The sequence below is a fragment of the Pleurodeles waltl genome, chromosome 4_1 (assembly GCF_031143425.1).
Source record: "Pleurodeles waltl isolate 20211129_DDA chromosome 4_1, aPleWal1.hap1.20221129, whole genome shotgun sequence".
Taxonomy (NCBI): Eukaryota; Metazoa; Chordata; class Amphibia; order Caudata; family Salamandridae; genus Pleurodeles; species Pleurodeles waltl.
This window is the reverse complement of record NC_090442.1, coordinates 121,571,426-121,582,948: the sequence shown is the minus strand read 5'-3', so window position 1 is coordinate 121,582,948 and position 11,523 is coordinate 121,571,426. Positions and strand designations below refer to the sequence as shown.

The 11,523-nt window shown below is 44.7% G+C and overlaps 1 protein-coding gene across 1 annotated transcript in view; it reads left to right on the top strand.

Moving 5' to 3' along the window:
- The first annotated feature begins 1,490 nt into the window (after window positions 1-1,490).
- The window catches only part of LOC138288474 (olfactory receptor 1G1-like), a 40,540-nt gene continuing 30,507 nt past the window's right edge, over window positions 1,491-11,523 (top strand). Inside the window, exon 1 of the mRNA XM_069230030.1 lies at window positions 1,491-1,934. Within this exon, the coding sequence (XP_069086131.1) occupies window positions 1,875-1,934 (60 nt within the window). The 5' untranslated portion in view covers window positions 1,491-1,874. The remainder of the gene's footprint in view (window positions 1,935-11,523) is intronic.

Sequence of the window (11,523 nt, the reverse complement as noted above, 5' to 3'; positions counted from 1 at the left end):
CAACAAAGTCCAGTCTTTATCCCCTTTCACAGGCAGAAGCACCAACTGCAGGATAGCCCAACAAAGCACAGTCACAGGCAGGGCAGCACTTTTCTTCAGCTATTCAAATCTTCTCCTTGGCAGAGGTTCCTCTTGGATCCAGAAGTGATCTTGAAGAAATCTAAAAATCTGGGGTTTTGGGTCCCCCACGCATACCCATTCCTGCCTTTGAAGTAGGCAAACTTCAAATGAAAGTCTATGTTGTTTCCAGTATCCGGTCTTGCCCAAGCCTGGCTCCAGACTCACACCAGGGGGTTGGAGACTGCATTGCTAGAGGGCAGGCATAGCCCAATCAGGTGTAAGTGACTACTCCTCCCTCCACCCTAACTCAGATCGCCCATCAGGATATGCAGGCTACACCCCAGCTCCCTTTGTGTCACTGTCTAGAGAGGATTCAAAAACAGACCAACTGTCAGTCTAACCCAGACAGGGAATACAAAAGCAGGAAGAGTCACAGAATGGTTTAAGCAACATGCCCACTTTCTAAAAGTGCCATTTTCAAACAGACAATTTAAAAACCAACGTTACCCCAAACACCTAGAGGCCTGATTACAACTTTGGAGGAGGTGTTAATCCGTCCCAAAAGTGATGGTAAAGTGACGGATATACCACCAGCAGTAGTACGAGTCCATTATATCCTATGGAACTCGTAATACGGCTGGTGGTATATCTGTCACTTTTGGGACGGATTAACACCTCCTCCAAAGTTGCAATCAGGCCCCTAATCTTTATCTGCTCCCGAAGGTAAAGTGTACTTAAAAGATAGTTAAAGACAACCCCTGTGTTAACCTATGAGAGGGATAGGCCTTGCAACAGTGAAAACCGAATTTGGCAGTACTTCACTGTTAGAACATGTAAAACACATCAGTACATATCCCACCTTTACCATACACTGGACCCTGCCTATAGGGCTAGCTAGGGCCTAACTTAGGGATGTCTTACATGTATTAAAAGGGAAGGATTAGACCTAGCAAGTGGGTGCACTTGCAAGGTCAAATTGACAGTTCAAAACTGCACACACAGACACTGCAGTGGCAAGTCTGAGCCATGTTTACAGGGCTACTCGTGTGGGCGGCACAACCAGTGCTGCAGGCTCACTAGTAGCATTTCATTTACAGGCCCTGGACACCTCAAGTTCACTTTACTAGGGACTTACTCATAAATCAAATGTGCCAATCATGGAAAAGCCAATTACATAGATAAGTTACACAGGAAGCACCTGGACTCTAGCACTGTTCAGCATTGGTAAAGTGTCCAGAGTACCAAAAGCAGCAAAAACATAGTCCAGTACACAGTCAAACCATGGAAAGCAGGGGCAAAAAAAACAGGGGAGACCACGCCAAATATGCCAAGTCTAACAAATTGTAATGCAAAAAAAACACCAAAATGGAATTAAATCCAATCAGTAGAACTAGAGTCATGTGATTTTTTAAGATTGAAGTGAAAAATAACACCAAAAAGCGCCAACTGCATGTATCTAGTCGTGCAAGATTGGGGCAAATTCGAAAGAGAAGGTTGACCGTGATGGATGGTGGTTTTGTTACACAAGGTGGAATATGCCCAGAATCAGCTTACCTTCAAATTTAAAAGAAAAGTTCCAAAGAAGGTGAAGTTCAGTGTGGCAAGCTAGCATGATGTGTCCAAGGAGGAGGAGTCATCATAAAGAAGTCACTGGAGAGAGTTGCAGTGAAGATTTCGACCTACAAACTTTTTTGGAAGTTGGAAATCTCCAGCAGGACTATGCGGCAGACTGTAGCCAATGAGGGTTCCATGAGGCCTGATATCTTACATGGGAGGTCCTACTCACAAGCTGGGCTGCTGTGGAGAAGAACATAATGGGAGCTACTTCAAAATCAGGCCAACTGGCAACGCACCTTGGGTGGATCATCTGGCAGGTATGTCCTGGTGATCTGTGAGTTCTCAGGCTACTATTTGGTAAAAAAAAATTGAACTCACACATTTTTGGAGAAATACTTTTAACACCACAACCAACGGACCTGAAAGGTACCGCTGGGGGTTGAGGACTCACTCCAGAAGGGTCCAGGTTGAGGATTCAATTCCCCAGGAGCTTGTTAGGTCCCTGTAGCTCACACAGGAGGCCAGCCAACTACACAGTGGGGTCACTTATTGTTCCTAGATTTAAAGAGGTGGTTCATTTCTCCTTCAAGCCTTCCACTGGTCAATGAGTGTACTGAAGAAGTGTTGTGAGGGTCCCATATTTATACCTGTTGTCAGCCTATGAAATATGGGAATCATCTTTGCTATCACCACATCTGGTTCTGGAAAGTTCTTCTTTTCCCCTGTCAAGGCTCAAAGTAGTTTGGGTGAAAAAAAGACCAGTGTCAGGTTCCTTTGTGTGTGTGTGTGTGTGTGTGTGTGTGCTGGGGAATGCCCTTTCAAAATGTAAGTGGGGCAGGGGTCAACTCCATCCCCAACAATTCAAGTAGGCTGGTCCCATATGCTTACAACCCTCCTCCCCCGGTATTACTGACTGGAAGAAATAGAGCACTCCCAAGAGCTAAGCTATTGACAGTCATGTGACCCAGGAAACTGGTGGAGGCAAATAAATGATTAGGAAGGAAAAATGCCAATGAAGCATTTCAAATAACTGAATTAAAATCCAATTTTACCATTAAAACATATTTTGAATTACAATTTATTTGAGCCTCATCATGACATTTCCACATGTTCCCAATCAAAAGTTAGCATTATTGAATGTAATAAAGTCACCTAATGCTATGCTATGGGAGAGGTAAGTCTTACAGTAGTGAAAAACAAACTTAGGATTTTTTTAACACCAGGACATGTACATCTTATAAACACATGTCCTCCATTATAGATGCAATGCACTCTGCCCTGTAGACTATTTAGGGCCTACCTTAGGTGTGGCATACATGTAACAAAAAGGAAGGTCTGGTCCTCCCAAAAGGTTTCTTTTGCCAGCTAACTTTGGCAGTTTAAAACTCCACTAAAGACTGAAATGGCAGGGCTAAGATCGACCTTAATGTGCTACTTTAGTTGGTAGCACAAGGAGTGTTGTTGACCACTAGTGCCATTGATTTGACAGGCATTGGGTGCCATGAGGTAGCGTGTGCTAGGGACTTTCAAGTAAATTAAATATGCCAATTAGGTGTAGGTCAATTTAATCATGTTTTAGGGAGTGAGCGCAAGCACTTTAGCAGTGGTTAGCAATTGTAAAGCCAGCACAAACAAAATTCAGGCAGGAGGAGGAATGAAGGCAAAATGTTTGGGGGAAGACCAAACAAGTTTTGAGAAGAGTTGCAAAACAGCACCAGATATATTAGCAAACCCAAAAATCTATTTCCTATGGAAGCTTGGTCCTAACTATAAGCACTCAGTGGTTGGGTAATATATGCTTATAGTTAAATGGTAATCAATAATACTGTGTGATAGCTGAGCATGGAATTCCTCCTCAACCCCACCTTTGAACTCCTATTTCTTCTTGATACTTAATTAGCATATGCAATATAAATATTTTGGCCCATACTGTTACCCTAAAAATGTAAGATTCTGTTGTTAGCGCTTACAGGTAACAGTATAGCAGTGTTTACTGCAAACTCTAAACCTAAAAAGAGATTTTGGATGCCAAACATGTAACATCATTTTATGATGTATCATGTTATTATATTATCATTTTATCATGTTTATCCTTGTTGTCAAAGCATTCATTTAGGTCCACTGTTTTAGTCTGTATTATAGGGTGTCTGTTTTTTAATAAGTAATCTAATCTACCTCCACTAAGGATTACACATCAGGTTCAGATAACAGGCACTATCACAGAACTGTCAATTGTTGTTTTTTCAGTAGAATCTAATTCTGACAGAACAAGTAGCTGTCTGTGACCCCTGTTCTTATTGATATGTCTTAAATAGTTTTATTAGCCTGAAATCATAAATGGGTATTATAATTCAAGTAGCCCATGCTTTTAGCTACATTGAGTGCACTTAAGGTGCTAGCCTTAACAGAGGGATGCTTCTACAACTTGTGGGAGTCAATACTTTAGATTCAACATTGTCATTAGACGTTCACAAATATACACTGTATCCGGTGTCTTGTGAGAACATGCATTTAACTATAAGCTCATCAAGGACTGATGTGATATATAACAGTGTCACCTGATAAGTTGGTATTGTCAAAAGGGGAGTTACCATGGACTACTGGAATCCAGATCAATGCTTGCTATGGACTTATTTTTGTCCTCTACATTCAAAATAAAATGGTGAGTCATTATTGAGAAACTGTGTCCCATTGATGCTAGAACCCTTTTTGTGAATGCAGATAAATGTTGTATTTTGACAACATCAACATGAAAGACTTTGAAATGCACTTTATTGCCCAGGGACAGACAAGAACAGTATGGGAATGTCAGCACATATTTTCTAACATATTTTTTCTACTGCTGTTCTCTAGAGGTAGGTTATTAGAAAAGAGGAGGTCAACACACAGTCCACATAGCTGCCACTCTCTGAGGAGCACTATTAACCTATGCTCTGGACTATAGAATGAATTACTCTGTCAAGTTGTAGATCTTCACATTTTTGGGATAGCCTATGCCATGTTCATACATGATATAACCTATGCCACGTTCATACATGAATGTGTGACCTCTCTCAACCCATACCAATGTTGTAAAATGTATTGATATTGAAATGCCCATGCCAATTTGGTTAAAACAATGTATGACCAGCAGAAGTGACTGTTGAGTCTGCTGCTTCTTTGCTGTCTGCATGCCCAAGAACCTCATAATTTGTGGGATCCTGTGGTTCCTGGGGCTCAGAAGACCCCATATGTAGCCTGTACCTACCAGATGGTAGAATATTTTACCTGGGTCTGCATCCTCTTGTGCCTCTGGGATCCTGGTTGCTCTTTATTCTCTCTTCAACTCCAAAATGGCAATCACCTGCCTGAGGATTTGCAGCTCTATTTAAGGCAGCTAATCAAGTTCAGGTGGTGGTTTCTCTGGGTATGGTAGTTGTGGTGTGTGGGTCAGTGGGGGCGGTGGGGTGTCCATTGGAATGGTGGCTGTTGTGGTGTCTGTGGGTGACTGTTGAATGCTTACGTGCCAGTGTGTCTTGTGGTCAGGGCTGGCTTTAGGGTGGTGCCAGCAGGGCGGCCGCACCGGGTGCTGACCTGGATTTAAGGGCGCTGACCTCAGGGGGACACTGTGATAAGCAAGAACGTACGAAACTTGCGATTTAAAAGCACATGCTGAAAAGTACATTTTGCGTCCAGTCTTCAGGAAACTATTAAAATGTCAAGATACCTCTTGTGATTAATGTTCCTGCTAGGGAGAGAGACAGAGGTTTTGTCTAGCAGCAGCTTTGACTGCCCATAAACTAGCATAGAGGGTTAATATGCCTGCTGCAAAGAACAGGTCTGTATTCTATGTGGACAGCTGAGTTGATTAGTAAAGGCAGCCTTCACAACTCATTAAAACAAATGAATGTATGTGAGAGGGGCTATAGAGAGATAAGGAGCACATTTGTAGGTTGGTAATGAGTGAATCCAAGGAGGTGGCCATGGTCGTGGGGGAGAGCCAAAAAAAAGTCACACAGGGTGCCACCAGCGCTAAAGTCGCCACTGCTTGTGGTGCTTGTGTCTGTGTGTGCTGCTTGTGCATGTTGAGGTGGGTATGTGTGGATGTGTCCCTGTGCTTGGGACAGGTAGAAGAATTGGCAATTGGGATTGGAAAGAGGGAGGTAGTGAGGGGAGGATTGTGGGGGTAGATGGCTGCCATCAGTGAGGAGGCCAGAGCCTGAAAAGATCTCAGTAGGCCAGACATGTCATTATGAATGCCTTTCAGATATGCAGTTGTCTGCTCAAGTTGGCTGGCCAAGCCCTGGATGGCATTCACAATGGCAGTCTTCCCCACAGAGATACTCCTCAGGAGGTCAATAGCCTCTTCACTCAGGGAAGCAGGGGTAAGAAGAGCTGGGGGTGAGGTGCCTGGGTCAAAGGCGATGTCCACCCTCTTGAGTGAGCAGGCACAATAAACTTTGTGGGAGCAACAGGGAGAGTGGCAATATAACTGGGGGTGGTGGACAAGGATGGCAGAGGAGCAGGTCCCGACGAGTCCACCACCACTAGAGAGTGTCCACTGGAGGTACAATCAGATGAAGATGAGTTAGATCCTGTGTCCTCTGTGCCACTCCCCTCACCCTCTGGGCCAATGAGTCCCTCTGTGTTGGTGGTGTCACGACTGGAGGTACTGTGGTAGGATGCTTCCCCACTTGGTTCTGCTCTGTCTCCTTCATTTGCCTGGGACGCTGCAGCAAATACAAAGAGAAATAGAGTCATTACATGTTCCTGATCACAATTGAAGAACAGTTGTGGTTAGCAAACATCAACATGACGTAAAGTAGACCTCTGCAACAAACTCCATCAAAGTGACTCCTACATTTACCACAACATTTGCATGCATGCCACATTAACAGTTACCCACTGGAAAATCCGAATCTCAGACAACTCCAATTGCATGTGTGAAGCTGTGCAACACAATCACCATTGAACAAGTAGGATACCTCTCACTTTCAATGGTTTGCCTCATGAAGCATACCTCAGTTATCTTGTCATACAATACTCGGGCAATGTCAAGTTCATTTCCACAGATCCCACACAAGGTCTAAATACACCTTTTTGTCACATTCACAATACCACAATAAGAATTATTGGTCCAAAATCCTGTTATGTTGCTGACAGAGCCAGAAGAAGGTGACATGGAAATACCCATGTCACACTGCAAACAAATCAACAATGTGCACTTCTCCATGTGCAAAGTTTCCTAATGGAGTCATGGGGGTTGTGCTAATATTGCTCAGATATACTACACACCTAGCATGGAAATGTGCACTGTAGACAAATTGTACAAAATGTCAGGGAGATATGCCTCCAACATCCACAACCCAATGAATAAGCTAGCCCCCAGGAAATCACTTTTCTTTAATAGAACCTCTGACAATGACTTACTCTGATTGCATCAGCAAAAGCCAATAGTCCTGTGAATGTTGGAGAGGCCCAGGGATTATCAAATGCTTGTAGAAGGCCCTCAACATGTTGCCACATGGGAAGATATATCACTGTCTCCATTTTGGTCCTGTCAGCCCAGATTTCCATGGCTGTACACAACTAGGGGTGGGCGGTGAACTCCGCTCCCCTGGAGGAGTTCACAGAGTTTTGGCACTCTGCACTCCAAGCAATTGTGGTATTGATCTGCCCCTCAGTCTAAGGATTAAGAAGGCACGTGAACAGTTCTTTATTATTTGGACTTCTAAGGTGAGATCAGTGGATGTTGTCACCCACTCAACAAACACAGCGTTACTGATATTATGAGTATTGCAAAAAAATATATGATAATAATAAAAATGCAGCTACTCTGAGATAATCACTGCAGTGCGATTGTAGTTTTCATCATAACAAGGGCTTAAACAAGCAATGTGTCTATTTTAGCCTGGTATTATTTTTGTGTTTGCATTACCTGTAGTTTTGTTGACATTTTCTTTCTACTCTAATTGAGTCTTAGGAGAGATAAGGACAGCTTTCACTTTTTTCAATTTGCTTGTATGCCACGTGCACACATCTGCATTGACTGGATGTATAAGTTAGGGCCAGAAGGCATTTCACTGTATGCAGAACTCTGTGGAAATTCATGGAGTCTTTAGGTAACTCCATGGAATTCCGTGGAGTAGAGCTCTACGAGCTCTGCCTACCATTTATACACAACCACATATGATTCCCACATAACTGCAAGTCACTACATGATCCATGCCAACAGTCAGGTGAGAAACCTTCCCCATTTCACAAGTACAGAGCACTTTACTACACAGTGTAACATCAGTGACATGGAAATGCACAATATGGCTAACAACTATAGTCCTACCAGTCATGTCCTTCATTGCTACTGCAGTTGTACATGCCAAAAGACATGCAATGATAGGTGAGGGTATGTGTGAGCCAAAATGCAATTATGACACACTCCTGTCTGTGGCACCCCATGAAATGTAGGCCCATGACATATGTTCAATTCCAAACACATGTTGGCATGCACACATATGTGAGGGACTACAGGAATCATCCCACAAAGACAGGTAGAGCATGCATGAAACAGCAGTGAAAATAATTTGTCATACATGAAAGGAACACATGTAAACATGCAGGCACAAGGAATGCTGGCAACTGTTATGTCACACAAATCATGTCAATGGACATTCCCCACTTACTAAGGCAAAGTATTGTTCTGTAGTACACCCAAAGTACAAAGTATTCTCTGTCACATGTATGATGGCCAAATTTGCCTGACAAACAGTAGTGAGGCATCATAATTCGTGACACAAAGAAGACACGTGGCCTCTGGAGGGCAGATGCCGATTTACTCATTTGAGCAGACACATGGCTGAGAACAGTGATCCATTGTTTCCTTTTGTTTTGGCTGTCACACTGAAGAGTAGTGGACTGTTGTCTACAAACTACATCCACAACAGCAACCAACAGTACTTAAATGATCACTGTACATAGCCATGTGTTGGCCCTGGAAATCAAATTGTTTTTGGACTGTACTTAGTTCTGTACTAGGTCCTAGGTCCCAGACCTACTAGACAAGGCACATCAGCATGAACCAACTTCCATATCTACAGAAACAGTTACTCATCTTGTCTTTCACACATAGACCATCCCCAGTCTAAAGGGGAAATGGCTGAACCTAGCACATTAACTTGGTCATGTGACAGACAGGAATATGCCCTGGATCCACCCCTTAGTGGCTCCTGTGCTCCCCCCCAAATGCCCATAAAGCCATTAAGGGAGTCAAGCTTTGACATGAGCCCTGCTCCCGTTAGGAGGACAGCCCCAGCTGGATCTCAGTGATCTTCCAGACATAGCATATCAGGTCTTCTACCTCTTCTGACAGCTCTGCTAGCTACGGACCCCCACGGTCCAGACCTTCCGGGGGATGGCTCTCCAAATACCCTTCTTCTGATGGACATTGAACAGTATGGATGCAGGAAACAAATTACAATGTTACAAACACAAGTTTTTGCACAAATGGTTGCGTCACACACATGTCAAAAACACCAGGCACAAAATTTGCAAATTGACAAGGCAAATTGTCAGCACACCACAACTGTAAAGCACACATGCTGATAAGTACAGGGAAATGACTACAAACTATTGGAGTCATCTACAACTTAACCCACTAGCCTGCTCATGGCCTACAATGACTAAGCAAGCCTACTTACATCATTTAGCCCAGGCACAAGCAGTATGTATTGTGATGTGAGCCACAATGAAACACTACACAACATTGTGACTTCTAAAAGGTAAACTCCTTGAGTCTGACTGGACCAACACATATATGCTCTTCAACATTAACTCAATGCATACAGTCCCTATAGGCAACTACTATCATACAGACTTCACCCTAGGTTTTGAGAGACAATGAAAGGGCTGGCATGGTGGGCACAGAAAGTCACTACCCTGTGCATGTCTGGACCTGTGGCCTACCAAATGCTGACTCATACCCCCTCAAGGTGGGTTTCTATGGTATGTACCTGCACCACAGAACATATGTGGCAAACCTACAGAGATGGCATCTGCCATAAAAAGGTAAGTTTGGTTCAATTTCTGCAATGTAACCAAGCTATTGAGTCACATATCATGACCTCCCTGGAATCTGCACACTATCTGCACTGTGGGTTTGTCACCTGTGCAGTACGCCTGCATTGGCAAATATGACTGATGTGAAGGTGAGAACAGAGCTGTGAGAGTAAGAGATCTCACATGATTTAAAGACATACATACACTATGATGCAAAATGCACATATTGACTAGTCCAGGGATTTACCTCACTACCTATATCTTATCTAGTCAATGGGCTGAGGCATTCCGGGTAGGTTTTGTCACTACAACCTCATATTGGCCACATGACAGGATCTGCAGGTCTACAGGGAGTGGGCACAGTGCCACAGTTGCATAGCCACAGTGACTCTCCCACAGCCTGGAGTATGGCCCATACTGAGAGATACATTTGACAGGCCCTAGTTTCTGCAGGTTGGGCATACATTACCTACATGACACTCAAATTTCCATCACTTCCTGACAGTCCTACATGAGCCCCCTCGCCGACATCGTACACAAACACAGCATCATCATCACCTCCTACGCCGACGACACTCAGCTGATACTTTCCCTCACCAAGGACCCCACCAGCGCCAAGACCAACCTGCAAGATGGAATAAAAGACGTCGCAGACTGGATGAGACTCAGCCGTCTGAAACTGAACTCAGACAAAACGGAAGTCCTCATCCTCGGAAACACCCCGACCTCCTGGGACGACTCCTGGTGGCCCACGGCCCTTGGCACCGCACCGACCCCCTCAGACCACGCACGCAACCTCGGTTTCATCCTGGACCCACTTCTCACCATGACCAAACAAGTCAATGCCGTATCATCCTCCTGCTTCCTCACCCTCCGCATGCTCCGAAAGATCTTCCATTGGATCCCCGCTGACACCAGAAAGACCGTGACCCACGCCCTCGTCACGAGCCGCCTGGACTACGGCAACACCCTATACGCCGGAACCACTGCTAAACTCCAAAAACCTCTGCAACGAATTCAAAACGCCTCCGCCCGCCTCATCCTCAACATACCCCGCAACAGCCACATCTCCGCCCACTTGAGACTCCTGCACTGGCTTCCCGTCAGCAAAAGGATCACCTTCCGACTCCTCACCCACGCACACAAAGCCCTCCACAACAAGGGACCCGAATACCTCAACCGCCGCCTCAGCTTCTACACACCCACCCGTCTTCTTCTCTCCACCAGCCTCGCCCTCGCCGCCGTCCCTCGCATCCGCCGCTCCACGGCAGGTGGGAGGTCCTTCTCCTACCTGGCGGCCAAGACATGGAACTCCCTCCCCACCATCCTCAGGACCACCCAGGACCACTCCGCTTTCCGGAGACTACTCAAGACCTGGCTTTTTGAGCAGCAGTAACCCCTTCCCCTACCACCTTGAGACCCGCACGGGTGAGTGGCACGCTTTATAAATGTTTATGATTTGATTTGATTTGATTTGACAGTACATTATATGGCCATCATTAATGTGGCTTATGTGACAACCTGAAGAGCACAGTGAGTCATGATATGCCTCCCAAACATAATTTTGGGGAAGCTAGATGTTGGGTGAAACATCTGTGGTACAATACACATTGGTCACAAGATCCACAAATGACCCAAACAAGATGCACACACAGATCATGCTGTCATGCAAATACATGTTGTGTGATAATTTCTACCATCATATCCAAACAAATCTCAATTATAGCAGTAAAGACTGTGTGCCGCAATATATTGTAGGAAAGTACCATCTTGACTGGCATGTTACCCTCATTTGTACTTGTGTGCCAGTTTGTTTTTGCCTGTCTCACTGGGATCCTGCTAGCCAGGACCCCAGTACTCATAGTTTGTGGCCTA